The 27329-nt window shown below is 43.6% G+C and overlaps 4 protein-coding genes and 1 long non-coding RNA gene across 10 annotated transcripts; 4 read left to right on the top strand and 1 right to left on the bottom strand.

The window, feature by feature from the left end:
- The first annotated feature begins 585 nt into the window (after positions 1-585).
- On the top strand, positions 586-3679 carry LOC129595420 (uncharacterized). The gene is made up of 4 exons (XM_055492425.1): positions 586-728; positions 1079-1819; positions 2066-2215; positions 2783-3679. The coding sequence occupies exons 2-4, from the start codon at positions 1124-1126 to the stop codon at positions 3446-3448; spliced, it is 1512 nt and encodes a 503-aa protein (XP_055348400.1). The 5' UTR covers positions 586-728; positions 1079-1123; the 3' UTR covers positions 3449-3679.
- A 4355-nt stretch (positions 3680-8034) lies between these two features.
- On the top strand, positions 8035-9818 carry LOC129595431 (uncharacterized). Its single transcript, XM_055492440.1, has 3 exons — positions 8035-8257; positions 8500-8646; positions 8965-9818. Exons 1-3 carry the CDS (start codon positions 8153-8155, stop codon positions 9631-9633), a joined length of 921 nt encoding a protein of 306 aa, XP_055348415.1. The 5' UTR covers positions 8035-8152; the 3' UTR covers positions 9634-9818.
- A 3480-nt stretch (positions 9819-13298) lies between these two features.
- On the top strand, positions 13299-15648 carry LOC129595422 (uncharacterized). The gene is made up of 3 exons (XM_055492427.1): positions 13299-14098; positions 14410-14559; positions 14901-15648. The coding sequence occupies exons 1-3, from the start codon at positions 13421-13423 to the stop codon at positions 15555-15557; spliced, it is 1485 nt and encodes a 494-aa protein (XP_055348402.1). The 5' UTR covers positions 13299-13420; the 3' UTR covers positions 15558-15648.
- Positions 15649-21847: 6199 nt separating this feature from the next.
- LOC129595411 (uncharacterized) lies at positions 21848-27204 on the top strand. Of its 6 annotated transcripts, none has more exons than XM_055492414.1 (6): positions 21848-21924; positions 22178-23099; positions 23373-23507; positions 23986-25457; positions 26558-26705; positions 26850-27173. In XM_055492414.1, exons 2-4 carry the CDS (start codon positions 22449-22451, stop codon positions 24739-24741), a joined length of 1542 nt encoding a protein of 513 aa, XP_055348389.1. In that variant the 5' UTR covers positions 21848-21924; positions 22178-22448; the 3' UTR covers positions 24742-25457; positions 26558-26705; positions 26850-27173. The 6 variants fall into 6 exon arrangements, 4 of the variants coding, with proteins under 4 accessions (XP_055348389.1, XP_055348391.1, XP_055348388.1 ...); XM_055492416.1 differs by lacking the exon at positions 21848-21924 and having other exon boundaries at positions 22110-22195; positions 22417-23099; XM_055492413.1 differs by lacking the exon at positions 21848-21924 and adding an exon at positions 25895-26050 and having other exon boundaries at positions 22116-23099; positions 26850-27174.
- Positions 26336-27209, bottom strand: LOC129595412 (uncharacterized). Its single transcript, XR_008691310.1, has 2 exons — positions 26784-27209; positions 26336-26687 (listed from the first exon to the last, which is right to left on the bottom strand). It is a non-coding gene; the product is annotated as an uncharacterized LOC129595412 (long non-coding RNA).
- Positions 27210-27329: the final 120 nt, after the last annotated feature.

Raw genomic sequence — 27329 nt, 5'->3', positions numbered from 1 at the left:
TCGACCGACCTGTGACCTGTGATTTCATCGTAAGAGGGACCCACTCACGAGCTGCTTGTATTTCATCGCATTTGATGAATTCTTGTACTGTCTTCCCATTAATGGTAATTTCTACCAAAGCATGACGAAAATGACCCAAACCATCAAAATCAGTGACTGGGACAAGAAGCTTTCCAGGATACCAGTACCACGGCTGGTCTCGATTCAATTGGATAAGGATCACAATATCAGTCTGTTTACAGTAAAAATTTCGACTTTTTCTTAGCGCTACACAGCTGCTGATGGGAACACGGTCAGCGTGGTGATCGGGATAGTCGAAATCGACAGTGAGATCCCCTCCATCTTCCACCATATCAATAATCATTCCGTGACGAACTAATCCGTCGTCGTCCTTCACATCCACGACACCATGACGCCAAATGTTGTGTTTGAACATTGTAATTACAATTATACCATTATCATTTATCACTAAGGCAAAGATCGGTTTGGTTTGGAAGCTGTTGCGTGCAGTTGCTCGGTAAGTCAAGGTTCCAAAATTTTATTGTAACACGAGGACCCAGTACAATACATGCTCGTTCGTTTACATGCAAATAATGCAATTATTCATACTTCTGAAGTATGCAAAATGCGACTCCTTCCAAAAAACATTTTAAGAATGGATGCACAATCAAAAATGGTACAGTACAGTATTTCTTTGGCAAACTTGAAAGTGGAAAAAATGCAGATTGGTAAGCAAAGAAATTAAAAGAATGACTCTTTAAGCGGGTCAAGGTAACCACCAACCGGCTGGCAGCAACGTTGTATTTCCAGTGACCAACGGTCGACCAGTGTTTTCCAGTGACGTTACGATTCCAGACCAGCGCATGGAGGCGGTAGTCAGTGATTGAAAAACTGCCACCTCTGGGGTTGCACACACAGCCGCCTTTCAGGGCCTTTCCGATTTTTGGCGTTTGACTTCAGACTTCAGATTTATTCAGACTTTCTCACGCTTATTTTGTTTCTGTTTATAATTTCACACCCCTGCTGACATGTTTCAGCATTCTGACAATCGTGAAGAAACATAATTTCTTGTTTTCAGATGTGAGAGCAATTTGGTAGTAGAGCAGAAAGATCCGTCAGCAATATGTTTAGGAAGCATATCTGGCGTTATGGTGTCGTGGACGTAAGGGACGGGAACGGACTGGTTCGTCACGGAGTAATCGTAGATTTGGTGGAGGACGGGGGCGATCTCATTGTGGATTTTGGCTACGATGGCCATCACGATGAGCGTGTTCCCCTTACCAGCTGTGTGGCCTTTCAACAGGAGTTCCCATACGGAATGCACTTTGGCAGTCGTAAGCCAGCCATCGGACAAGCTGTGCAAGTCCTCCATCAGCGCAGCTCAGATCAGCCATGGTGCTGGTATCCTGGCCGGTTGCTTGTGCAAGTCGATGATCACAGTCTGGGAGAGGGCTACATGCACGCCCACTCTCTTGTGAAAGTGGTTATCGATGGAGAACCAAGTGTGGAATTCGTGGATACTCATAGAATCCAGGTGGCGACGGAATGTTCCCTGACAGACAAGGCACTACGCGTCGCACGCTCGTCGCGCTTCCACGATAAATTTCCCCGGCAGAATCTCCATTTTCGGAAATATCGACTTGAGACGAAGTTTTATCCTGGGATATGCCAATTGGCGGAGACACCAGGATTTCGGGACACATGGAGTAAACTGACGAACACGATGTTTGTTCGGATTGAAGTGCTGCCTGACGTGCAGCTAATTACTCATTACATAACGTCTTCGAAATATAAACGTGAGATTGCCGAAGAAGATTGTGTAAGTGACAAAGTTAGTGAAAAATTAGTAAAACTTGTTGTTTACCTTATTGTTTTCGTTCAAGCGATTGCGAGCACGCCGAGCGGCTTTGCCATGACTGTACCATGCTGTTGATAGTTTGATACGAAATATAGAATATAAAATTAATTAAAGCATATCTATATAAGTTTGTGCAATGCGTGTTGTTGCGAAGTTTCGGGTTCGTAGTACGTAATATTTATAATGAAACTTTGTTGTTGTCGCCAGTTGAAAGTGCTGCGGAAGATGGACTTTTTATTCGGTTACCATCAAAAAAGACGGCAGAAACGTGTGAGAGAATATGATCAGGAAGACAGCGGAGAAAAGCAACAGAAAACGAAAAATAACAACCCAAGCGAAATCTTTTCCCAAACAAAGGTGCGCCGCGGCTTAAAATTCGAGGAACTCCTATGAATACATTTATTTTTAATGTTCAGATATAATAATTGTTATATTCATATGCAGGTATTACTGTTGTTCAGGTATTACTGTGTTATACGAAATTCCTAGGTGCCGCTCTTGTTCAGATACACTGAAAAAAACGTACATTCGTACGTTGAAAAACGTACAGTACTTACAGTACAGTAGTAACAGTACTGTACTGTTACTAACGTACTGTTCATTTTTTTCAGTTGTATTTTTTTATATCTATATTTATTATAAACTGTACAATACAGTGCTGCTCTGCCTGTCTGCACTATTGTAGAGTGGAAATGATTAGATCTAATGTGCAATTCGACGGTTTTGCAATCAGGGCTACTGGTAAAGATTATTTTTGTTTAATTTAATCATCCGCTCTACAGCTTATTATAAATATCATAGAAAATTGCACACGTTTACCCAATATTTGAAAGTTGCAATATTTTAATTTCTCTTGCTGAGAAATTTCTTTTGACATTTTATTTCAGCCGCACTGATCAATGTTTGCAGTGTTTCTCGATTTAGGATAGCGAAAATGACTGCTTGAGCACTACTGCATTATCGCATCTGCCCCCTGAACTCCTGACGGAAATACTTGGATATCTCTGCGCGGAAAGACGTACAAGGTGTCGCCGCGTCTGCCATGGCTGGGACTCCATCATCACGTGTTCTCCCTCTGTCCGCATCGAATTTGATGGAGCGTCGCCGGGTATGCGAATTGCACTCGCCTGGGCGCTCTACAAGACCTTCAGCACTGCCACCAACGTGCGTGTGCTAACAGTTTCCCATTGTGCGCGTTGGATCCGTTATGAAAACATCGTGCCCGAGGTGGCCGCCATTCTGAACGCCATGCAGGTCACGGTGCCGGTGATTGTTCTGACACACATGAGCGCGGAGTATCGGGATGTGCGGCCTGAACCCCCGCCACGAGAGCGGCAGCCTGTTTGGTCATGGCGCGCAGTGTGTCGGAAGTTGGTCCTGGCGGATGTGGACCTCGTCATGCCGGAGAAGTGCTCGAGAGAAGAGGTACTAACAGACCTACGGGGATTTCGTCATCTGAAGGGTGGATTATGGTTAAAGACGGGTTCTGACTGGATTACGAGGGAGTACTATGATCACGCTGAAGTCGGTAAATCTGAAATATTGCGGCTAAGAAGAAGCGTCAAGAATATGACCGAGACTCGTGGTTAGACCATCGAAGAATTCGTTTCTCAACGTGTTTTTGCTTACACCGGTCAAGTCTTTTAGGTGGCTTCGTCTTTTCACAGCAGCGTTGCGCTAAGAGAGTCTTCCAAGTTTTTCCCCTTTATACGGGGTTGTCAAAATAATAACAATACTTAATAATTTTCACAGCAGACATATGGGTTCTAGTGCTCAATCGCGATGTACGGTCAATTGTTTGAATTTGTTTCTGTTATTGGTTTCGGGCTTTCGGAGTATAATTAAATTGTGAAGTATAATGCTAATCGTTTTTTCTACTTTGTGATCTAATAAATCGGAAGAAAGAGATTTCGAGCGCGAGTAAGTGGTGACGAATGCAAATGATTAAGTAGTATGATAAGCACTTAAAGGCTGCCGAAAGTAACGGAAAGTTGTTGCAGTAAATAAATGGTAGTTAATAATAACTGATAGATTAATTCAAAATTTGGTGCGCGGAAAATGAAATTTAATACACAAGCAATACAAAGTTACTGAACACAGCCACAGGTAGAAGTAATTACTAATTAGTATGTGCCGCATGGTCTTCCCGAATCCCGAGTAAATTCCACAGAAACCCGTCTGCTACCTACAGCTTTTGTGCCGATGCTTGCGACCGAAAAATGTGGCACGGGCAGCCAGCCCGCAGTCTGCGACCAGAAAGGCAGACTACTAAAATACAGGGGACCTACAATTTCGGTTAACCCAGGAAAGCCGGGTACCAGAAGGGATGGGACTACAGTTTTGAAAATTGGCAGTCTGAGACAGAAAAATTCAATTAAGGTAAAAATAATTTTTTTAAATTTTGGCGACCATAGGTCAAGCAGGAGATGACCATGTCGGCCTAACACGCATCGTAACCATGTTGCACCGACATGTTATACATCGTCGTTTATAACAGGCGATAGAAAAATCACACAGATTATGCCAATAGCTCTAACGGTAGATCTCAACGAGTACTTTAATAAAGGTATATTGCGATTGTCATCAAGATGACCAGTGGTCAAGGAAATTTTAAAAAAGGTAAACACTAGCATGTGCCAGTGCATAAGTGCTACTTCGATATTTCACAACAGTTGGTCACTTCTGCTCTGCGGTTTGGACAGCTGGTCACTGGCCTTATTGCGGGCCACAGCCCTGGTAACGTCTATACAGTGGATTTAATACCACTTCCGGTTGTGCAGCCGAATGGGATAGCAGAGATAACAAGCAGGAAGTATGGCTCACGCCTGACATAATTATATTCTCAAAGTGTTGTATCAGTGACCACTACCTTACCCGTTGTTGAGAAATATGAAGGTATCGCGGAGTTAGGGTCAGTAACGCTCTGCCAAAAAAGCCTACTCATAGAAATACTTCCGTTTATAGAGAACAACAAATCGTTATGGTAGGTGACGCTCCCTTCAAACAAGTAAGCACCATGAATTGTCCAGAATGTGTGGGAGTGATTAACTATATTTTGCACAATCTATGTCGGCACCGCTGCTGAATAATGCTTGCTTAATTCCTTAAACGGACGTTGCCTTTACTCCCAGATGCTCTCTTCCGTTATGCTGACCCTTTGCACAGATTGATTTTTAAAGGTTACGAGCGCTCATGACCGGATGGTGCAAGTGGTGTTTTCGATGCAAGGGTAGGAGCTCAATTAGCGAAATATTGGCGCGAGATTAATAACTTTTACAAGATTTCACACTCATTAATACAGTTTAACACTTAGATATAATTTGCAGAAAATATACAGATTTTCTTTGGAACAATGGAGTAGCTAGGTTACAGTATATGGCAATAATAGCATTCCACACACACAAGCCGATTCATTGAATACTGATTGTGTACGGGTCAAAGCTATGTTAGAGCTGCCCACAGCAGTCACTACACAACTTGTTTGCATCTATTCACTTTAATTTTAATTGCGTTTAGTCAAAACTTACATTTGTAGGATTTCCGGTCACTGCTGACCAGTGGTCACTTTGCTGACCACTATGCACACGTCAGTTAATACAGCTTTTTCTGAGCTTTCTTTTGATTGCATATTGTATCGTGTTTGATGTTTCTATCAATTGATACGAATTTTCGAAGCTTATTAATAAAATAGTGTCATGCCCAACCGTGTCATAACCGACATGGCATCTTCAAGTGACCAGTATTGGCCAGTGGGCGTTTATTTTCGGAACTTTGTTTCGTTTTTGTATAGAGCTAATCAAGTACTTCTTTTAAGTTTTTTTTTGAATTTATCTGATGGGGAGGTGGCTGTACAGTTAAGCAGGACCTCAGAGTACTCCGTTTGGTCAGTTTTGACCATGTTTGGTCACTCCCTGGACCTTACGGGCATGGTGGATCTAAGTCTTATAGATTGTGGACTGTTGTCTAACATCTGTTCTTTGAAACAAAACAATTAAAAACCTTCTACGACCATAATTACGGATTAGAGAGAAGAAGTCCTCCACCATGTCGGTCTAACACGCATGGTGTGGAACGGGTTAAAGCAATGCAAAGATCAAATTCTGGTAAAATTTTTTAGTAGGATAATTTTGCAGCTCCGTAACCCATCCTCCGGTTCCTAAGTCAGCACAATATCGGGCCGAGCGGAATCTGGCAGATTTTACTGTCAAAAGGTCTCTCAAATATTTTGTGATAAGTATGTATTTTTGTCTACAGGACAACTCAGCCTCAGCATGCACAAGCCCCAAAAGTTGTTATTTATATCATACCCGGTTAACGGTCCTAATCCACATCTTGTACATACTTAATTACTTATACAATATACAACCTTTTATAGTTATACTTGTACGATATTTTTATTGGTATACGTAGTTAAACGGCTTTACGTTAGTCAATAGTCATCTTTCGGTACGAGTTGTATAGCGGTGTAACTATTGTTTTCGTTGAGGGCCCTTCGCGTGCCGGTTGTGAATCCATTCACGAGGAGCTTGAATTTCGTCGCACTTGACGAACTGTTTTTACTCTCTCCCCATCGTAGAAATTTATAACTCCCGAAGCATGAGAACGAGCACTCAGACCAATGCGCTGTCAGCGACTGCGACACGAAGCTTTCCAGGATACCATGGATGGTCCCGGTCGATCTCGTTTGATCGAGTCGAATATGAACTACAATACTAGTCTGTTTCCTGTAGCAATTTCGAATTTTTCTAAGCGATGCACAGCTTCTGATGGGGTACGGTGATTGGGATGGTCAAAATCGACAATTAATTTCCTCGATCCTCAACAATTAGTCCGCATGACGAACTAATCCGTCGTCGTCGCTAAATGTTGTGGTTGAACATTGTTAAGACAAAAATCAGTTCGGCAGCTGTCCCTTGAGATTTTAGTTAGTCGAAATTTCAACATGTAACGTCTGAACCCAGTACGTCGCTCTACGGAATTTTAAATTTACACGAAGTTGGCATGTCCCCGGCATGAGAACTACGGCGTAACATAAGCCGTACGGCGACGGACCGGAAGCGCACCATACGGCTGCAGTGTATTGTACACACTTCACACATACCAAAATTCACACTGTCTCGATAATTTCAAAAAAGCAAAGTAAATCACTGTAAATGGGGAATTCATAATCCGATTCATAAGCTTTGCAGATTTTGGAAACAATTTGAAGCAAATAAAGATATCGCTCTTAGCGGGCCCGGATAACCACCAACAGGTTATTATTTCCGGTGACCAACGGACGGAAGTGATATTGTGACTTCTGACCGGCGCATGGAGGCGGTAGTCACTGATTAGAAAACTGCTACCTCGTGGACTACAGGCTCAGGTGACCTTTCAGGGCTTTTCCAGTTTCTGTTGACTTTTGGTCTTGTCTTGTCTTTCAGAATTCAGACTTTTTCGTGGTCATTTTGAGTCTGAGATGCTTTTGTTTATTTTCACACCCTGCTCCTATCCCCCATGTGACAACGTTTTGAAAATCGTGAAAAACTGTGATTCATATAAAGAAACCATAGCATTATGTTCAAGAAGGATGTCTGGCGTTATGGCGTCGTGGACGTTAAGGACAGCAACGCCTGCAACGGACTGGTTCGTCATGGAGTAATCGTTGATTTAGTGGAGGACGGCGGAGATCTGATTGTCGATTTTGATTACGATGGCCACCACGCTGACCATGTGCCCCTCGATAGCTGTGTGGCCTTCCAACAGGAATTCCATTACGCTCTTTACCGGGGTAACCGTAAGCCTTCAATCGGACAAGCTGTGCAAGTTCTTCATCAACGTAGCCCGGATCAGCCATGGTGCTGGTATCCAGGCCAGTTGCTTGTGCAAGTCGACGATCACAGTCTGGGAGAGGGCTATATGCACGCCCACTCTCTTGTGAAAGTGGTTATCGATGGAGAGGCAACTTTGGAATAAGCAATAGTCAGGTGCAGGCGGGCCTGAGAGATTCCCTGTACAACACTTGCGCCGCTGCTATCTCTCTTCTGAAACATTCTGCGCACATGTTCAGTACTGTGCCCGCATGCACGTGCCTGTTGCTCATTCGTGGATTCTCATCGAATCCAGGTGGCGACGGAATGTTCCCTGACAGACAAGTCGCTACGCGTCGCACGCTCGTCACAGTTCCACGATAAATTTCCCCGACAAAATCTGCGTTTTCGGAAATACCGACTTGGAACGAAGTTTTATCCTGGGATATGCCAGTTGGTGGACACAGCGAGATTTCGGGACACATGGAATAAATTGACGAACACGATGTTTGTTCGGATTGAAGTGCTGCCTGAAGGTCCTGACCGGCAACTGATTATTCATTACATAACGTCATCGAAATTTAAACGTGAAATAGCCGAAGAAGATTGTGTAAGTGAAAAAGTTAGTGAAAAATTAGAAAAGCCTTTCTGGTTTCTTTCTGATTGTTTGTTACGTTGCTACTGCGATTGCGAGCGATTGCGAGCAGCCGTACTATTGCTACGAATTAAAACTACACTAGTGCAGTATAAATGTACAGTATATACTGCATATAGTGCATGTTGCAATGTCTTGCATTAAGTTTTTGTTCGTAGTGCGTAGTATTAATAATGAAAATTTGTTGTTGTCTCCAGTTAAAAGTGCTACGGAAGTTGGAGTTTTTATTCGGCTACCATGAAAAGAGACGGCAGAAACGTGTGAGAGAATATGATCAGGACGACAAAGACAAGCCACAGAAACTAAAAAATGAAGACCCTGGCCAAATCGTTTCCCGAACAGAGGTATGTCGTGGCGTAACTTTAGGTCAACTCCCGCATCAGTATAAGTACCTCGCAATCGTTCAATGCAAACCACCCAAAAAATGTTTTACTATACGAGCTTATGAGATCTGAAGTGGTTCTGATTCGCAGTTCCGCAGTTTTGCAAAGCGGATTGAAGCGTATTGGTAGTTACTGGGTTTCAATGTTTTTTTTATTTCGGTTTCGACATGCTGAGAAATTTATGAAATCTTGTTGCTTACCTTATTGTTATTATTATTGTAATCTTATTGAATTTTATTCTTATTTCTGCTGCACTGATCATTGTTTGCACTCAATTAGGACGTCGACTCGGGAAACGACTGCTCAAGCACTGGATTATCGCATTTGCCTCCCGAACTACTGACGGAAATACTTGGATATCTCTGCGCCGAAAGGCGAACAAGGTGTCGCCGAGTCTGCAGCGGATGGGACAACATCGTCACGTGTTCTTCCTCGGTCCGCATCGAAATTGATGCAGCGCCAACGCGTGCGCGCATCGCATTAGCGTGGGCCCTCTACAAAACCTTTAGTACTGCCTCCAACGTGCGTGTCCTAACCTTTGCCCAATATGTCTGCACGACCTTTTGGGAAAACATCGTGCCGGAGGTGGCCGCCATGCTATCCGCGATGAAGGTCACGGTGCCGGTGATTGTTCTGACCCACTTGAGCGTGGAGTATCGGGATGTGCGACCTGCACCCCCGCCACGAGAGCGCCAGCCTGTTTGGTCATGGCGCGCAGTATGTCGGAAGTTGGTGCTGGCGGATGTGGCTCTCGTGATGCCGGAGAGATGCTCGCTAGACGAGGTCCTGACAGATCTACAGGGATTTCGTCATCTGATTGCCCCATTGTGGTGCAGGACGGATGCTCATCGGATTACTCGGGAGTACTACAATCGTGTTGATTCCGGAAAGTCTGAAATATTGCGGCTTAGAAAGAGCGTTATGAATATGACCGAAACTTCTTGTTAGGCCGTTGTAGCATTCGTTTTTCTTGCCTTGTTTGTACGTACGCCGGGTGTTCAGGTCTTTTAGGTGTTTCGCCTTTTCACAGCAGATATCCATTATTCAGGTTGATGTCTCTGTATTCTTGCAGTATTATTGACGGTGACGACAGTATTAATTTTAACAGCCAGATTGTGGCGTCGAGTGGACATCGCGGCGTGCGGTCAATTGTTTCTGCTGTTGGTGTCAGATAGGATAATTAAATTCTGGATTAGCCTATTGCTTTGGATACTGCTTTCTATGGAGTTTGTGATCGAGTGCGAGTAAACAGTGAATAAATACTTTAAGACAGCCAGACTTTGTTGCAGTACATACGTAAACGGTAAACCGCAGATTGCTCGGAGAATTCAAAACACAAGCAATAGAATTGTATTACTCTAAAAACTTGCTACACACGGGCGGAAGTGCTTGACATGTCACACTGGTCACCTGTGGCCAGGGTAGGCGCCCGGAGGTGCTTAGTGCTACTTCTTTCTAGTGGAAATTGAGAAAAAAATTAGAGGATAAAAAAATTACCACCTGGAGATCTCTGCAACTTCCCTAATTGTAAGCCTCCTCTATTCTAGCTAAATCCATCAATATCGGGGCCAACCAGTCAGATTTCACTGTCACGGAACTATTTCCAGAACCAAATGGAGAAAAACCCAGCTTATCATTTTACACGGTTACACCGCAGTAAATTTGCTTTAAAAATACTATCAGACTTTATTTCGAAGTATGTAGGTGAAAGGAGGTACCGGTGTTAGTGCATTACCAAATTTTGAAAGGTGATTGTCGATTAGGTCTACTGTCTACAACACAAACCCCCCATAGATGATGTTTCGGTTGTTGTTACATCGTACCCGATTGGCACCGTTTGCCATAAAGCAACGAGAACACACCTACATTACTCCGCCATGCAAACAAAAGGTAACAAGTAGAAAATATGGATAGTCTGTCAGCCGTATTTGGGAAGGACATGTATGTTGCGGTATTTTAAGTCTACTGCAAAAGAGGGTTCTGCATGGTGTATATGAAACTTTTGACCACATGCAGACCTTCATTGGAATAGGGATGAAACCAAAAGGTTCCCGTCACCTGGGTGAAAGTGAGTAGTTGAGGGAAAAACAGCATCTCTTGCAGTTTACAGCCTTCCATGTCCGCTTCCCACGACGACATGTTGACCTTCACTTCAAGGAGCACCAGCTTTTGACAGACAGCGCGCCATGGCAGCCGATCCCGCTTGTCCGTAGCATCAGGTGTTCGCAGATCCCAGTAAGTAGCGCGTAAATGTGACAGGATAATAACCGGCACGCAGATCTGCATCCCCACCAACATTCCCGCTATGGTGTGTAAGACGTATAAAGGACAACTTCCGTCCCGTCGGAGTTGTGCAGGGGCAGTGATGAGCAGGACTCTCGTGCTCGCCCGGACGGTCTTATGCAACGTCGTTGCTAGTTTGGCTCGAGGGCAGGACGCACCAGGATCAACTTCGACGAAGAAATGTGTAAATGCCGCCGGAGGTACGTTGGTCCAGCTGCGGCACACCCGACGCAACCGCATTTGCTTCTCGATGGACAGATAGGACAGTGTTTCGAATACGAGTTCCAGTGGTAAATGGGACCAGGGAATACTAGTCTCCACAGGCATGTAGGCTGCATCTAGGATCTGCAGTAGTAAGAAAAATATCTGCATATATAGGTGTATACTTCGTCAGCAATTCGTACGCCAAAATACACCGCAGTTGCCGACTGCAGGGTGTTCCGAGAGATAATATGGAGAGAAGGGATCTGTTGTATCGCAACATTTACCATAGACTGAGTTTTCCTTTGCATCGCTTTAGCATCTTGCTTTACGGATGCAACGTTGTGTTCACTTCCTGTCCACTCTGCACCGCGGTCATCAGTTTCCCTCTTGCGTTTCCATAGCAGTTTCTTACCATAGTTGGTTAATTCCAGTTCTACTCGGAGGAGTTGTTTTCCCTGATAGCAAAAATAAAACATGATATCGTATATTATCATATCACTATAATGACAATTAAATACGTACACTTTTAGAAACGCAAACACATACTCGATATTCCCGATATACTTCCACTGCTCGGATAGCACTGGAAGGTGGCAAGGGCATTGGGCCGCCAATTTTTGCAATGTGCAGATACTACCAGCCTTCTATAAGGTGCATAGAAAAGTACCTAATCACTAATCCTTCATATTTATGTGCAAGATACGGTACACTTTACTTCTGCAGTATGCAGAGTGTTGAATTTTTATATACATACAAGATTTGTGCACACTTGTAACTTATTCACAGTCTCGACATACATAGTCCACAGAATACAGCGCGAATAAAAAAAAACATAACTACTGTAAGTTTCTAAGTGTTTATACGAGTGTGTGTAATCCCTCGTGTGTACAAAATCAGCAACATTTCATTATATATTTTGGAAACTGGAAGCCAATAAGGGTGTAAGTACTCGTACATACGTTTTGAGTCGCATACAGTGGTTCCGCCGATGAAATGCAAGAAACAATCAGCGCATCATTCAACACATTAACACCAACTAAAACAGACTCCGTCACACGATTCCACAGATCCCGAAATTCTGGCCGATTAATTTCTTCGGGTGCAGCTGGCTGATAGGCGAGTCTCGTGAGATGCTTACGAAAATAAAGATCCCGCTTTGGAAATTTGTCACAGACTTTTTTCGAGCGCCCTACGACCTGTGATTTCGCGGCCAGAGGGATCCAGTCACGAGCAACTTGAATTTCATCGCAGTTAACGAATTTTTGCACTTTTTCGCCATTGATGTCAATTTCCACCAAAGCGTGATAGAGTTTACCGCGGGCATTGTAATCGTTTACTGTCACGAGTAGCTTCCCTGCATACCAGCACCACGGCTGATTTCGGTTGATTTGATTAAGGATTACAACATCAGTCCCTTTTTTGAAGTCCCTATTTCGAATTTTTCGAAGCACTACACAACTGCTGATAGGGATGCGGTCGGCATGATGATCGGGATAGTCAAAATCCACAATGAAATCCCCTCCGTTCTCCACTAGGTCAACAATCATTCCGTGGCGAACTAATCCGTCATCGCCCTTCACGTCCACGACACCATAACGCCAGATATTATTTTTGAACATCTTAACGAAATGCTTGCACTGTATTAGAATGACACAGTTCAGTTTGCTGCATGCATTTGAGGATTTAGGGTTCAGGTTTCCCGCGCAGCTGAGCGCACAATTAAAAAATTACTACTTGCAAATTTAAAGAAAGCAAAACAAGACAAAAGGCGAGTAAGAAAACTTACAAACAAACAAAACAATCCAGTATTTTGGCATTACGAAAGCAAGAGAAAATTTTCTGTACTCTGTACATATGCTTTGATTGGGGTGAACCGGTGGTGGCAGCCTTAGCACTTCAATCGGATCGACTAACCACCAACCAGTTGGCAACAGCGTGTTATTTCCGGTTGTCTGACCAATGGCCGATCAGTGCTTGTGATGGGCCACATGGCCGACGCATCGAGGCGGTAGTCGTTGGTGAGAGCTGCCACCTCCGGCCGGCGACCACCTGTTGACTTATTGTAAAGTGGATAAAACAGTACGCCGTATAGTGGTGCAAAAGACTGCCAAAAAATAGTCAGAAATAGAAAGCCTTCTTTCTCTTGTCTTTTCCGATTTCGTCCTTTTACCCTAATTTACAAATGTGAAGGAAAACCGTACCTTAAAATTTGTAGATACGTTATCCATATTGACGGAGGCCGCTAGCAATGTTTCAGAAAAATGTCTGGTGTTATGGCGTCGTGGATGTAAGGGACGGCTACGGACTGGTTCGCCATGGAATAATCGTTGATCTGGTCGAAGACGGCGGCGATCTCCTTGTGGATTTTGACTACCCTGGCCATCACGCTGACCGTGTTCCCCTGAGCATTTGTGTAGCCTTCCAACAGAAGTTTAAAAAAGGGCCGTATGTGGACAAGCCTGCTATCGGACAGCAGGTGCAGATTCTCCATCAGCGCAGCCCAGACCAACCATGGTCCTGGTATCCTGGGGAAATTTGTCTCCAAATCGCTGATTCCAGCCGCTTGAACCCCCATTCTCTTGTTAGATGCGTTATCGACGGGGAAACCATATTTGAATTCGTGGATGCGAATCGAATTCAGGTCGCGACGGAGTACTGTCTGACAAATAAGTCGTTACGCGGCTCTAGGTCGGCTCGGTTCCACGATGAATTTCCCCGGCAGAATATTCATTTTCGGAAACATCGCGTTAAGACCAACTTTTATCCTGGAATACGCTACTTGGCGGAGACGCCGGGATTTCGGGAAACATGGAATAAGTTAACGAGCACGATGTTTGTGCGGGCTGAAGTGCTGCCGGACCTGCAGTTATTTATGCATTATGTAACGGCGTCAAAACACAAACATGAGCTTACCGCGGACGATTGTGTAAGTAATTGGTAAAAAAGTTTTGGTTGTATTTTTTATTTGAAACGTTTCAATAGTATAAGAAGCCCTGCGTGCTACGCATTTGTGATTGCAAAATATTTAAACTGAAGGGAAATGGAAAGCTAACAGAAACTTTGAAATACGAGTAGAATATTAGTACTAAATGAATTGATAAATGTACACTATTTTATCAGTCTATCGTTAAAGTTTCTTTTTGCGATTTGAATTAAATTTTCTGTTTTGAATATGGGAGTGCCGAATGCGTAAGTAAACAATACTAATCTAATGCAGCTGCTCGTTGTTAATTGCAGTTGAAAGTGCTGCTAAAGTTGGACTCTTTACTGGGTTATCATAAAAGAAAACGCGAGAAACGTGTGAGAGATTATGATCAGAAAGACGAGGAAGAAAAACGACAGAGAATGAAACTTGCCAACCCAGGCGAAATCCTCCCTCAAACACAGGTATGGTCTTGGGCAGCGTATGTACACTCCTACAAAGATGTCGCGTTGTTGTCCAAATACTGGACAGTTTTCTTCGGAACGTACTTGAAAATTATTTTATTTTAACGCACATGTGCATACATTAGAAAATAGTAAAATGGAATAAAACGCTGCATCCCTGCGTACTTATCCTGTAGCCGAAGCCGAAGAACGTCACTCGAGTTTGTCCCGTAAAATGTTTCAAATATCCGTGACTCTGGAGTCTTTGGTTTCACGATTTGCCGCTTTTAATTTCTGAGGATTTTTTATAAATTCGTTAATTTGATTTCACGGACATGTTTGAACTGTTGTATGTGACTTAGGCTGGTGATTTCGAAAACGACACTGCAGCGCTGTCGCATTTGCCTCCCGAACTCCTGACGGAAACCCTGGACTATCTCTCCGCGGAAAGGCGGACACGATGCCGCCGCGTCTGCCGCAACTGGGACACCATCATCACGTGCTCCTCCTCGGTCCGCATCGAAATTAATGCAGCGTCTCCGCGCATGCGAACAGCGCTAGCATGGGCACTTTACAAAACAGTCTGCACTACGACCACCGTGCGTGTGCTGACCGTGTTCCAGCTTGACCGTTTAATCTATCCGCCAGCCAATAACATCGTTCCCCTGGTGGCCACAATGCTGGCCGTGATGAATGCCACAGTGCGCGTGATTGTCCTGGCACACATGAGTGCTAATTACCGCGATGTGCTGCCTGCGCCCCCGGCACGAAATTTGTTGCCTTCTTGGTCGTGGCGGGCCCTGTGCCGGAAGTTGATCCTGGCAGAAGTTTTCCTTGTGATAAGTGAGAAATGCTCGGAAGGAGATGTGCTAACCAGTCTGCAAGAATTTCGCCATGTAAAAGACATCTTGTGGTTGAAGAACGAGCTTCCTAAGGGGTTTGTAGGTGAATTTAACATGCGGTCTACAGTGTTGCGGCTGCGGAGAAGCGTCATGAATATGACCAAGACATCTTGTTAAATCGTCGTTGCATTCGTGTCATTCTCAGCTTGCTTGCACTTGAGGTGGGGGTCAGATCTTTTTGAGTGGAAAGTGTTTTTCTTGTTTTGATAGCGGATTTTCAGCATCAGGTTTTCCAAGGCGTTGTATTCTTACTTTTTGGGCCTAAGAGATAATAATAAGAAACGTTATTGTGGGTCATGTGTTCATCTGTTGGTTTCCGACTTTCGGATGATAATTAATCTTAAAATAATCCGAAAATGTCAATGCGTTGTGTTCATGGCAGGGCGGGCTTTCGTAGATCCATTTGTTCCTAAAATTTTCCACATTTGTTCCTAATCAGTCCACATGCCTACGTAAGGTTTCCGCACTAGGAAACATTCCGAAGGAGTTTTTTTGAAAAGTTAGTGGTAATTTCTTAGATATAAGTGGTGAATTCTGCTGGCTCGAACGTGTGACCATTTCCGGATTACGAGTATGAACGATCCGTTATTGGTGAGCAGTTTTTGAGCGGGAGTGGTATTAAACTATTAAGGTCACCGATAATTTCAATTTTGGATGTACTTCTGTAGTCTGTACTTCCCGTCTACGTGTACACTGGCCACCGTACACTTTACACAATTTTTTTTTCTACGTAGTAAGGGTTATGTATGTACATTTTATTATGTATTTTTTTATGTACATATAGTTATGTATATTTTTTTACATTTTTATAGCGCGCGGTGGCTTAAGTGCATTTGTACTTTGTAGATAATAATTAACAGGATAGCAATCACCGCTGCTGTAGTTAAATATCAGTGATCACGGACTGTTATGACGAGTGCACGTATCTATTTGCGCTACGGTATTATGCAACCAAATGCGCTTTGTATGGCAAAATTCCAGACGCTAATAAGGATATTTTCGTGGGAATAAGAATGCAGACACGTAGCAGGTGGCATAGTGACGAAGTAGGCCTTCTAATGCAGCGTTTAGGGGAGCAAGTTTTATTGCCTTGTTTAGCTACCGCATCGCATCGTCTCTGCCCAGTCTCTTCTCTGAAACTCCTTCGGAACGCTTCCTACGGAAGCCTTACGCAGGCGCGTGGATTGATTAAGAATAAATGCGACAAAAGCCAAAATACTGCAGCCGTGCAAGAGAATTTGTTATTAGCGTAATGAAAATTTGAATTTCATTGATGCTAGTCAAATCGGAACAATGCGTTATCTGCGACTCTGCGTACGAGTTGTCCAAATTAATCTAACGTGGAATTTCTAGAATTTGGGAATGTCTGAACAATTCTGATGTACAGCAATACGTTTTCTTGACCTGCATTCCTTTTCATTTCATATTCTCCTGCTCAGCCTGGACACTGCATTCTTGTCCTGGGAAATGAGCAATTAAGTGTTCTAGTTCAATGATTTTTTTCTGAGCGCCGATACATAGAATGGAGAATGAGGGGAGTCATCCACTGATACTGGTGCTGGAATACCGACAGTCTATAGTTCAGCTTTGCGATACATGTACACTGTACATGTATCGCAAAGATGCATCTATTAGTATCTCTGTCGGATTCCATTCGAAGAGATGCTGCACCAGTACATTGTACAGCATCTCTTCGAATGGGAATCCGACAGAAAATCGGCAGCTGAACAGGCAGGATTGAGGCTAACCTTTAGTGTCCTTTACTTTCCATCTTTTCCCCGTTAGAGGATAGACAGACGCAAAAGCTCAGAACAGAGAGAATCATCCTGACCTTTCAGTAACCTTTCAGTTACACGTTGGATCCTATACTAATATAATATATAGACAGACTACGTCTGCCAAATGTTATATTAGGCTTGCCCGTTTCAACCGTGCAGCGCCTGCGTAAAAATATATCTTTCCTTTCTAGACCACCGCAAGAGAATGTGATCGAATGCTTTCCACTTTCCATGGATTTTTGGCGACCGTATCTGATCTGCTCTTGTACGCATTGCAGAAAATTAGACCAGTTTACTGTAAATCAGTGGTTATCATTTCTGTGATTCTATGTATCAATCCGTTTTATACATCCACAATAGGCACATACTAAATTCTGGTTTCGCTAAAAAATATCTCAGAAAACTGTATGCACTAGTACTAGTAGTGTATGCACAATTATGTTCAAAAGCAACGTTTGGCGCTACGGCATTGTAGACGTGAAGGACAACAACGGACTGATACGTCATGGGATGATTGTCGATCTGGAGCCGGAGCGTGGCGATCCCGTTGTGGATTTCGACTACCCGAATCACCGAGCCGAGCGTGTTCCAATCAATTGTAATGTGGCATTCCAGCATGACGCCAGGATCGCCGACGGCCCATCGGCATCATATCAGAAATCTCGCGTTATAACTGAATTTGATTACGAGCGAAATGTCCATGTCCTGCTGCAGCGCCACCCCGATCAACCGTGGTACTGGTATCCTGGTCAGCAACTTGTAAAAGTTATCGATCGCCAAGCTGCCTCATGTGCCCTGGTGGAAGTGGTAATGGACGGGAAGACCACTCGGGAATTTGTCGATTCTGGCAGAGTTCAGCGAATAGAATCGACCCTGGCCAATCGATGGTTGCGGACTGCTTATCCGCATCGACTTTATGACGAGTATCCCTTTAATTTCAATTTCCGCATACATCAGGTGGAGTTAACTGGTCGCAGTGCCAGGAAATTGACTAGGACACCGGGATTCCGGGACACTTGGAATCACGTGACAGAAACCATTTTTGTCCGTGTTGATGTGATGCCGGACAGGGTCACGCTGTGTTACATTTCAATCTGCAGTGAGCAGAAGCCTGACATTGAAATGACCGCTGAGAATTGCGTAAGTGATCGTATTGTTGCCCAAATACTTAGTAGGAACTTGTACAAGGAACTTGTATTTCTACGGAATAATCGCGTAGAACAGCTGCACGAATTATCGCATTATTTGCCAATTAGTAACACGTCCCAATTTAGAAACCCACCACGAAATAATTATAGTTATCAATATCACATCATGTCCTTATCGGTTTAATTACCCACATACGAACCTGCCAAAGTAAACACGTATTTACGTAAAAGTAAACGTAAAACTTCTATTGCAATCGTAGAAGTTTGCCTATGGTTATTTTACGTAATGCAATGATATACAATTTTCTCTTCCGAGCATTAGATTAAGATAAAACTTCTGCGAAGCTCTCATATATTATAGCTCTCCAAAACCTTTACAATTACAAAGAAAGAGCGACCCAGGTCACTGCATAAGTCTGGTTAAATACGGTATGTCATGACTACATCATTATTTACATAATTAGAACTTTCAACCACTGAGTAGCGCGGGCACACTACTTTACAGTTAAAATTTAAACATTAAAAAAACAACCAAAATCTCTATCCAAACCAAACCACTGAGTAATTACTTATGGTTAGTATCAAAATCTAGGACCAAGGTCACTGTATATTTGGTAATACGGTATCAAATATTGTATTAGCGACCCAGGTCACTGTATAATTGGTAAAATACGGTATATCATTATTACATTGTTATTTACATATATAATTTCCAACCACTGAGTAAATAGTTATGGTTAGTATCAAAATCTACGAGTATACTAGTATTCATTTGCCAGAAATGGCAATACTGTAAAACTAAGACATTACATTTATGTTTCTGTTGTCCAGAGGAAATCCATGCGGTTGGTAAATCGCATACTGCGCTCTCAACAAAGGAGACACGAAGAAAATCTAGTTAGCGCACACGACGTGGATGCAGTGCCAAAAAAACGCCAGAAAAGACGGAATTCCCGCACGAATATACTAGGAGGCCTTCCTATGCACGCCGTCCTCCTTGCTGGTCATTCTTCGCACTCGCTCGTGGTAAGCGTATGCTCTAGGCTTCTTGTAGTCGGTAAAATTCAGTTCAAAAATTCTCAAGTTCAGAACTAGTACATCCGTATTATGCACTATGCGAATATTAGCAGATGATTTGTCAGTTGAAAAGCATAAACTATGTGCACTTAGTTACACACTTGTTGGGCACTTTGTGCTGCTTTTGCACTTAGTCACTTATCTGAGCGCCGAACATGACTATCATAAGTCATAAGATCATGCAACAGCAAGTAATTAACTAATGCAAGTAATCATGAATCATGATCAAGACACCAGTACAAGTACATTTGGTGTATATCTCCAGGTTTCCGGTTTTGCTGCAAGAAATGATCAACTGCAATACAACCACTGTGCAGACATGCCCTTTTCACATATCCCTCTCGAACTCACAGCGGACATATTGTCGTACCTTACTGCGGATCGGCTGGCACCATGCCGGCGCATCTGCCGCGACTGGGACGCCATCGTCCGCTGCACCTCCTCCTCCGCATGCATCGAGACGGAGACGGATTCTCCCAGCATGAAGACGACATTAGCCCGGAAACTATTTCACTTCGTATCCGCTTCCACCAAAGTGCTGATCATCACCGTTCCCTCGCATCGGCGCCAGCATCGTGCACGTGATCTGGTGCACATCGTGGCGTTGATGTTAACCGCCATGCAGATAAAAGTGCGCATGTTGGTCCTCTCGTACATGAGCGCTGATTACCGGGATGTTCTTCCGGAAGGCCCTTCACACCGGCAAATAGCGCAACAGTCAACCTGGTCATGGGGTGCCCTCTGTGACACATTGCTGTTGGCGGAAATGGTGCTCCTGACTCCGGCCAACTCCTCGAAAGAAGACGTGACCCACGCGTTTAGGGACTTCCGGCATTTGGGTTGTGCCTGGTGGGTGTCGACGGTTGATAATTCATGGATGTATTACTGGTACAGTCACGTTTCATGGAATATTTTTAGCCATGATATTTTGCGCATAACTCGCAGCGTTGCGGATCTAAATTATGATAATAATATTAGGCGACCATTTCGCCAGTGCTGTTACGGAATACACCCTTTTGAGGACACTACGACAGTGACTATCTAATTACCCTAATGCGGTTGCATTTGTTAATTTCGTGTAAGGTGCTTTCGAACGCACCAAATAAACTGCACGCATGTTTCAATGCATTAATCAGCAAAGTGTTTCTACGCTTTTCTGGACCCATGATGAAACCGGCATGAGCCAGTGCATGCATTTAGCTTAATAAGGATGTTACAGCTTTTTATATTGGTACAGTACTAACGAGCTTTATTTCATAAAATACAGGTACAGTACTTGGCAATTCAAACAACAACTACGTAACAGTCAAGTTTCAACCGGGGACGGTAGATGGTAAGAAAGCGTATTAGAAAACGAAAGCAGTTTTAAAAGTTATACTTGCTAAGTACTACGGTACTTTACGTTAACTGTCAATCGTTTCGTAAAATATTAAGTGCTCCATATTACTATACTAATTAGGATAAGGCATCACGTGCAGTAGACATCAGTACTTTTTTCTAAGAAATCGGGATGAACGAATTTAGCAGGATGCCCATAATCACAAAACGTGGGAAGTTTTGGTGGAAATTAATTGCAGTTCCTGAAAATGTATGGCCAAAAATTTTCAATGACAAACCACAATATGTTCAACACAGATTCCTTTTTAAAAACGCGATATAATTATATTTCGACAGAAACTAAGAAATTACCGGCAAGCGGAAAACGAAACAAATGATGTCGATGGGAATCGAAAAGGTCATACGTACGGACGGTGCACCTAGCTGATCATTCGATATGACCAACTGAGAGCCTACCCCCGAATCTGATTATCTTGGTACCTTAGTTCATTAAATAAATAATTATGTAAGCATACTCTAGAATTGGTTAATATCCATCTCTATATTGTGCAATAAGATAACGCTCGCGCATGCTCCCTGAACAGTGGCCGGCGGTAAAGATTGCGCGTTCAGCGACTTCACCAGTGTGGCGCCCACCGCCTACGTGTGGCGCTCAAACAAATTAAAGGCTGCTCGAGTGAGTAGCTATAAGACTTCCGCCATCTTCCGGTCGTATTAATACACTCGAATGTGAAGTCGCTGGCTATAGCGCTGTCCAACAGAAAGCATAATTTACTACGAGTATTAAACGAAGTGAAAGCATACGTCGCCATACGACGTACATACTTTGTAGTTGTACATAAAGTCGCAAACTGATTTGTTTCTTTCACCGTAAACATTTACAGTCAATTCTAAGAAGATATAGTAAATCTATATCCTCTGAGAATATAGTAAATAGCTATTATCTAGGTATGTAACTTTTATCGTGTATGACGGTTAGGGCTGGGAACAGGACGGTTAGATTGCCCTGAACCTGTACTTTTTCAATTTTTCCCTCCCTGAACCTGTCCTGTCCCTGAAACTCACCTTGGTGATCTACCTGAACCTGTCCTGAGCCTGAAAGTGTTCACCCTGAGCCTGACCTGAAATCCTGAGCGTGTTTGAGTTAAATAACTTAAAATGTACTTGTATAATTTTTTCCGCATCTGCACATTTGAAAGACGATACGAAGCCAGTAGCGAAACGAGCTAAGCACGCATTTCGTAGTGTAGTGTAATGAGGTAGCGAGTTTTTCTGCGCTTTTTAGCGCTTTATGCACTTTTTAGGGCCATCACCCGCAATTGTCTACTTGCGGGCGCCATGTTTTACTTTCGCAACTTTGAAATTCCGATAACTGCAATTTTTTTGAAAAATTCAGGATTCCTGCAGGACTAAGGTACGCCCTGTCCCTGAACTTTCAGGGAGTTTAATTGCCCTGAACCTGAACCTGAAACAAATTTCAGGTCAGCATTTTACCCTGAAACTGTCCTGCAGGGACAGGATCCTGCAGGTTCAGGACAGGATCCCTGCCCTGCGCCCAGCTCTAATGACGGTGTATCTATGTAAATCTGTTATCTATGAACATCATATTTGGATAAGTTGTGCACAATTTTGTAGTCCTGGCGATAAACTCCAGCTCAAAGTTCGACATGTTCAAAAATAACGTTTGGCGCTACGGCGTTGTGGACGTAATTGACGACAGCAGACGGATTCGTCACGGCATGATCGTCGATCTGGTGGCAGACGGAGGGGACTTTATCGTGGATTTCGACTACCCCGATCACCATGCTGAGCGTGTCCCTGTAGCTAACTGTGTAGCGTTGCAAAAGTTAGACCCACTCCCTGTGGGTCAGCCTGTTCGCGTCCTCCTTAAACGTCAACCTGATCAGCCGTGGTGCTGGTACTCCGCCCAGCTGCTCGCTCTGGTCAAGGACACATATTGGGAAAAAGAGCGTACATCGGCGTTGGTGGGGGTGTACGCTGACGGGGACGATTTTCGGGATGTTGTACCCTGTGGAACAATTTGCGGAGCGGAGCCGTTGTGTCAGCTGACTAAGAAATTGCCTACAGATACCATTACATACTGTGATCCATACCCCAGAAAAAATGTGTGCTTTCGCCAGCATCTAGTGAAGATTCCAAATGAATCCGTACTGTTCAAACTGACAGAGAGGAAGGGGTTTCGTCCAGTGTGGAGTTGTTTGACAAAGTCTGTACTTGTCCATACCAGTTTGCTGGCTGAAACCCTGGTGATACGCTACATATCGACCGAGAAAAAGGCATTTGAAGAATCGCAGTGTGTGGGTACTTACTAGTAATACAGTAATGTTTTACCTGTCTCTGTGGAGCTACTGAAATATGCATAGTTATATAAAAAAATATATATATTCACTTGTTAGTTAGTAATAACAGTAAAGAATCCTTTTTAAATCTCATAGGCTTATGCGGCATAAGCATAGGTTATGCCTAATAAGTACTAACCGATCTTAATTTTCTTTGCATTTTCTCTGTTCGTGTCTTCACTCTCTTGCTTGGTTTTAAGTTTTAACCAAAGTTTACCATTTCTTCTGCAGAGCGATTTTATCATTCGCGTGAAGCGTGTGTTGAACAACCAACCGGAGAGACAAAACTTGAAGGTTGACGCCGGGCAAAAAAAGCAAAAACGACGCAGACTCGGCTGCGATGAAGTGATCTTCCCGAGTGTTAAGGTAGAATATTTTCGTTTTTAGACTGATCAATTTTCTGGCGCGCTACCATTTCTCAATAAGAGCATTTCCAAATTGCAATATTTCAGTATTGTTATTGAGTCGGTACGTACTGGACCACTGGCAACACAGATACATAAGCTACCAACGATGTTGGTTAGCAATAGGTACGGATACTTATTGTCCGTTAACCATAACTCACTCCATAAGTACTTGTACTGCAATACAGGAAACACGAAAAAAGCTTCGAAATCTCGGAAAAACCTGAGAAATATATGTGAGAGCCTTAATAATATATACCTTAATAGAAATGACTATACGCCGACATGTTCTCCATGTAAATCGAAATGTTCGGGCACGGCTTCTCATGGTCCGATTAATGCTGCTGCTGTGGCTAGCCCGCCTTATTGTGTAATACTTGGTTGATCTTTCAATTAATGAAAAACCTTACCATCGGTTTACTAATTTAATGCCTTCCTAGGAAGACATTCCCGTAATAAAAGACGACCGCGTTGTGCCCTGGCACGTTCTTCCTCTTGCCCTTGTGCTAGACTCGCTCTCGTACATTCCTGTCAATCAGCAGCTGAAATGCCGTCAAGTCAGTCGAGACTGGGACACGGTATTTGCTACGGTCATTACTGCCGCGCTACATCTTTATCTGGAGGTGGACACCTCCCGCAGCCGTTTCACGAGACGGCGGTTAGCCTTCACGTTGGGCAAGTGCGTCACATCATCCACCAGAACCCTAATCATCACGACAGCCGCCGCGGATCGTCAGCAGGGACGTTTTGCATACGCACCGGTGGACTGCATCGCAGAAGTGGTCGAGGCGATGCAGATTAGAATCCCGTTAATTATCCTGTGGCAAGTGGCGGCCGATTATCGTGATCTAATTCGGTATTCCCGTCAAGCCGTCGGTAGTGGTTACGTATCAGCGAGAACCATCGCCAAATACCGCGATCGGCGGTGGGCCTGGCCCGGTGCCTGTGTAATGTTGCGATTGCAGGAGCTGCGGATGTTGGTGTATTCCCGTTGGCACAGAGAATCGGCATTGGCTGGCTTGCAGTCGGTTTCTGTGGCGGAAAATTACAATTGGTTGGACGACGAATTTTCACCCGGCATTTATCTCGGAGCTTCTGCCGTGCGTGGGGCTGCTCAGTTCCGTGCGAATGTGCTGCGGATACAGAAAAGTATCATGCATACAGCTGCTACCCAGCCCGGCCCTGACAACGTGTGATAGTGTTGATGTGTCTTCCTGTTTTTTTATTACTGCATTATTATTTTTGCGTTCCTCGGTTACATTCGGTTACATTCTTCACCGTGTACAACTCCTGTTGATTGTACAGTTTCTGCGTTTAAGAAAATAGGGGAAAATGGTTTGCGTTTGCGGATTTGCCTGTCAAGACCGTCACCATGTCCCACAATCAAGACTGCCCGAAACGGCGATACGTAGCGGAAAGACGATGTACCGCATATGCTTCCACTTAAACCACTTGAATGATTGATATCTGTGCAGTTATCTCCTTCTCCAGATCGTCGGGAATAAGCACCTTGCAGCCGTATATTTGTTACAAGCGAGGGGTCATAAACATCGTGCCGCACCAGCGCAATCTTTAGTACTACTCTATTATGGGAGGCATGTATATTGGAGGCATTGCAGTAGCTCGTAATCCTTGTCCAGTGTGTACTAAAATAAACGGGTACTGTACTTTATCACTGCATGTCGGTAAACAAAATTGCGAAGTACTTATCTTATACAAACAGAAAGACAACGAGCTATGCAGCCACGTACATCTATAAACAAGGGCGGTCGAATAACAGAAAAAACTTCGTCTGAATTCGCCGCCGGTGCTCCTGCGTTTCCTCGCTGGATTTCGATGCTGATCTGTTGACGCAAAAATTCGGTTTCTCGTGCTTTGCCAATCGCCAGTTACCTGCTGAATCATCTACCCTGTAAGTACGTTTACCATGTGAGTGGATTTAGGTCCAAACGTTCCATATGTCTCGAAGCCCAACGGGGAGAACCAGTCATTCTGGCCTCTTGGGTAATGCTGCGATATTTCTCGGTCTTGTTCCGCTCGGCTAGCGCTGCTGCTGTTCCGGCTTGAGCCGAAGTGGCTACAACGTTGAGTAGTTAATGATTCCGTGCGAGCGAGTAACAGCGACGCCCATGTTTTGCTGGTTAGGAAATAACCTCTTATTAATTTTAATTTAACAGTTAAGACATTATGCGTTATTTGCGTTAGTGATGAGATCAGCTATTACGGTACAGCCATGCTTTCTGTTTTTTTGGTGGTATCTAAGCAGTACACTGAGATTATTTCGATCCCTAAATTCACGAAATCATTCATCATCGCCGTGCCGCGACCCATCCAGTTGTTACTTATTAGGATTGCTGACACGGTCACTCAAATGAAGATAGCCAAGTACAGCATTTCCCTCAGTTCGCGTGAGAAGGGTACGAGGCCGTCTATACCAGTATAGCTCGAGCCGGTGGACAGTTGTTTTCAATCAGTGATGATCGACGGAGCAGAGGTCATGTCTAGGTAAGCATCTACGTTATGGAGAAACAATCAGAAATGTTGGATAAATATCAGTGTTCAGCTATAGTGATAGTATAGAAAACGCTTACGTTAGTTTTCTGTAGTTTCGTCACGAAACAGATATGCCGAATAATAATTTTCGAGCTGATATGATTGTCGAATATTATTTTTGTGATACTTCCATGCATAGAACCCTAATTAATACAGATCGACTAGAGGTCGTGTTGCCAGAGTACTAGTTTGACAAGACTCCCAAGTTCTAGGATTGTTGTCAACGCATCAACGTCATCGATACCCAAAATTTTTATCGATACTTCAACTCTCTAGATCTGATTTTTTACATAATCCAAACAGGCAAAGATACCGCGTGTGACCTTTTGCCGCTCGCCAAATGTGCTGCAGCTCAGCTGCAGTTGCTTATCTGCGACAGTGGTTCAGCAGTTAATGTCAACAATGTACATTTGGTCTCTTTCAGGAAGTGGCCGTGGTGTTACTGTTTGTCTGTTTCAGATTCCAAGCGCTTGCCGGAATTGTTGCACAACCGAAACAAAACTTGATAGCCAGTCCGCAGTGGCATTTAACGCAGCATAAAGCGGCATGGATGTCCCGTGGTCTGAACTGGCGGAATGCTGGCCGGGATCTGCAATGTCAAAGCAACGTAAATAATTGCCGCGCATAAATGCTACTCGTATGATGCGAAAGAGGGCGGAAATTTGAAGGTTTGAATTTCGCTCACCCTCTTGAGTTGAGCATCCGTTTTCGGTTCCTTGGTAAGAACATCCAGAAGGTCGTTTATTTTCAGATGATCCTGAGCGCTTATTTGGCCGAGCATCCTGGCGGATGGTCTTGTAATCCTCGAAGTCACGACTCACTTGAAGTTGCTGATACCGAGCGGAAAACTTCATAACAATCTCCATTACAGGCTGTATAATACACAAGAGCGGAACTAACGATAAATATAATTGCTCAGATACATACTGTACATTATTTATTTTGTAATTTGTGACAATTACGTATACCGGTAATTATATACTCGCGAGACAAAGTTGATGTATATATGTTCTGATTCATAACATGCAAACAGCTAAATAGTACTCCAGTATATGGCGGCAGGGGAAACGCATAATATACAGTTGAGAATCATCGGTGGCACAGGGAGAAAGCCTGGCATTATGAACTGGATGATACCGATGCATATATATATATATATATATATATATATATATATATATATATATATATATATATATATATATATATATATATATATATATATATATAT

The sequence above is a fragment of the Paramacrobiotus metropolitanus genome, unplaced genomic scaffold (genome assembly GCF_019649055.1).
Source record: "Paramacrobiotus metropolitanus isolate TYO unplaced genomic scaffold, Prichtersi_v1.0 Parri_scaffold0000077, whole genome shotgun sequence".
NCBI classification, from domain to species: domain Eukaryota; kingdom Metazoa; phylum Tardigrada; class Eutardigrada; order Parachela; family Macrobiotidae; genus Paramacrobiotus; species Paramacrobiotus metropolitanus.
The sequence above is the reverse complement of the archived record's forward strand: the minus strand, read 5'-3'. Positions and strand labels throughout refer to the sequence as shown.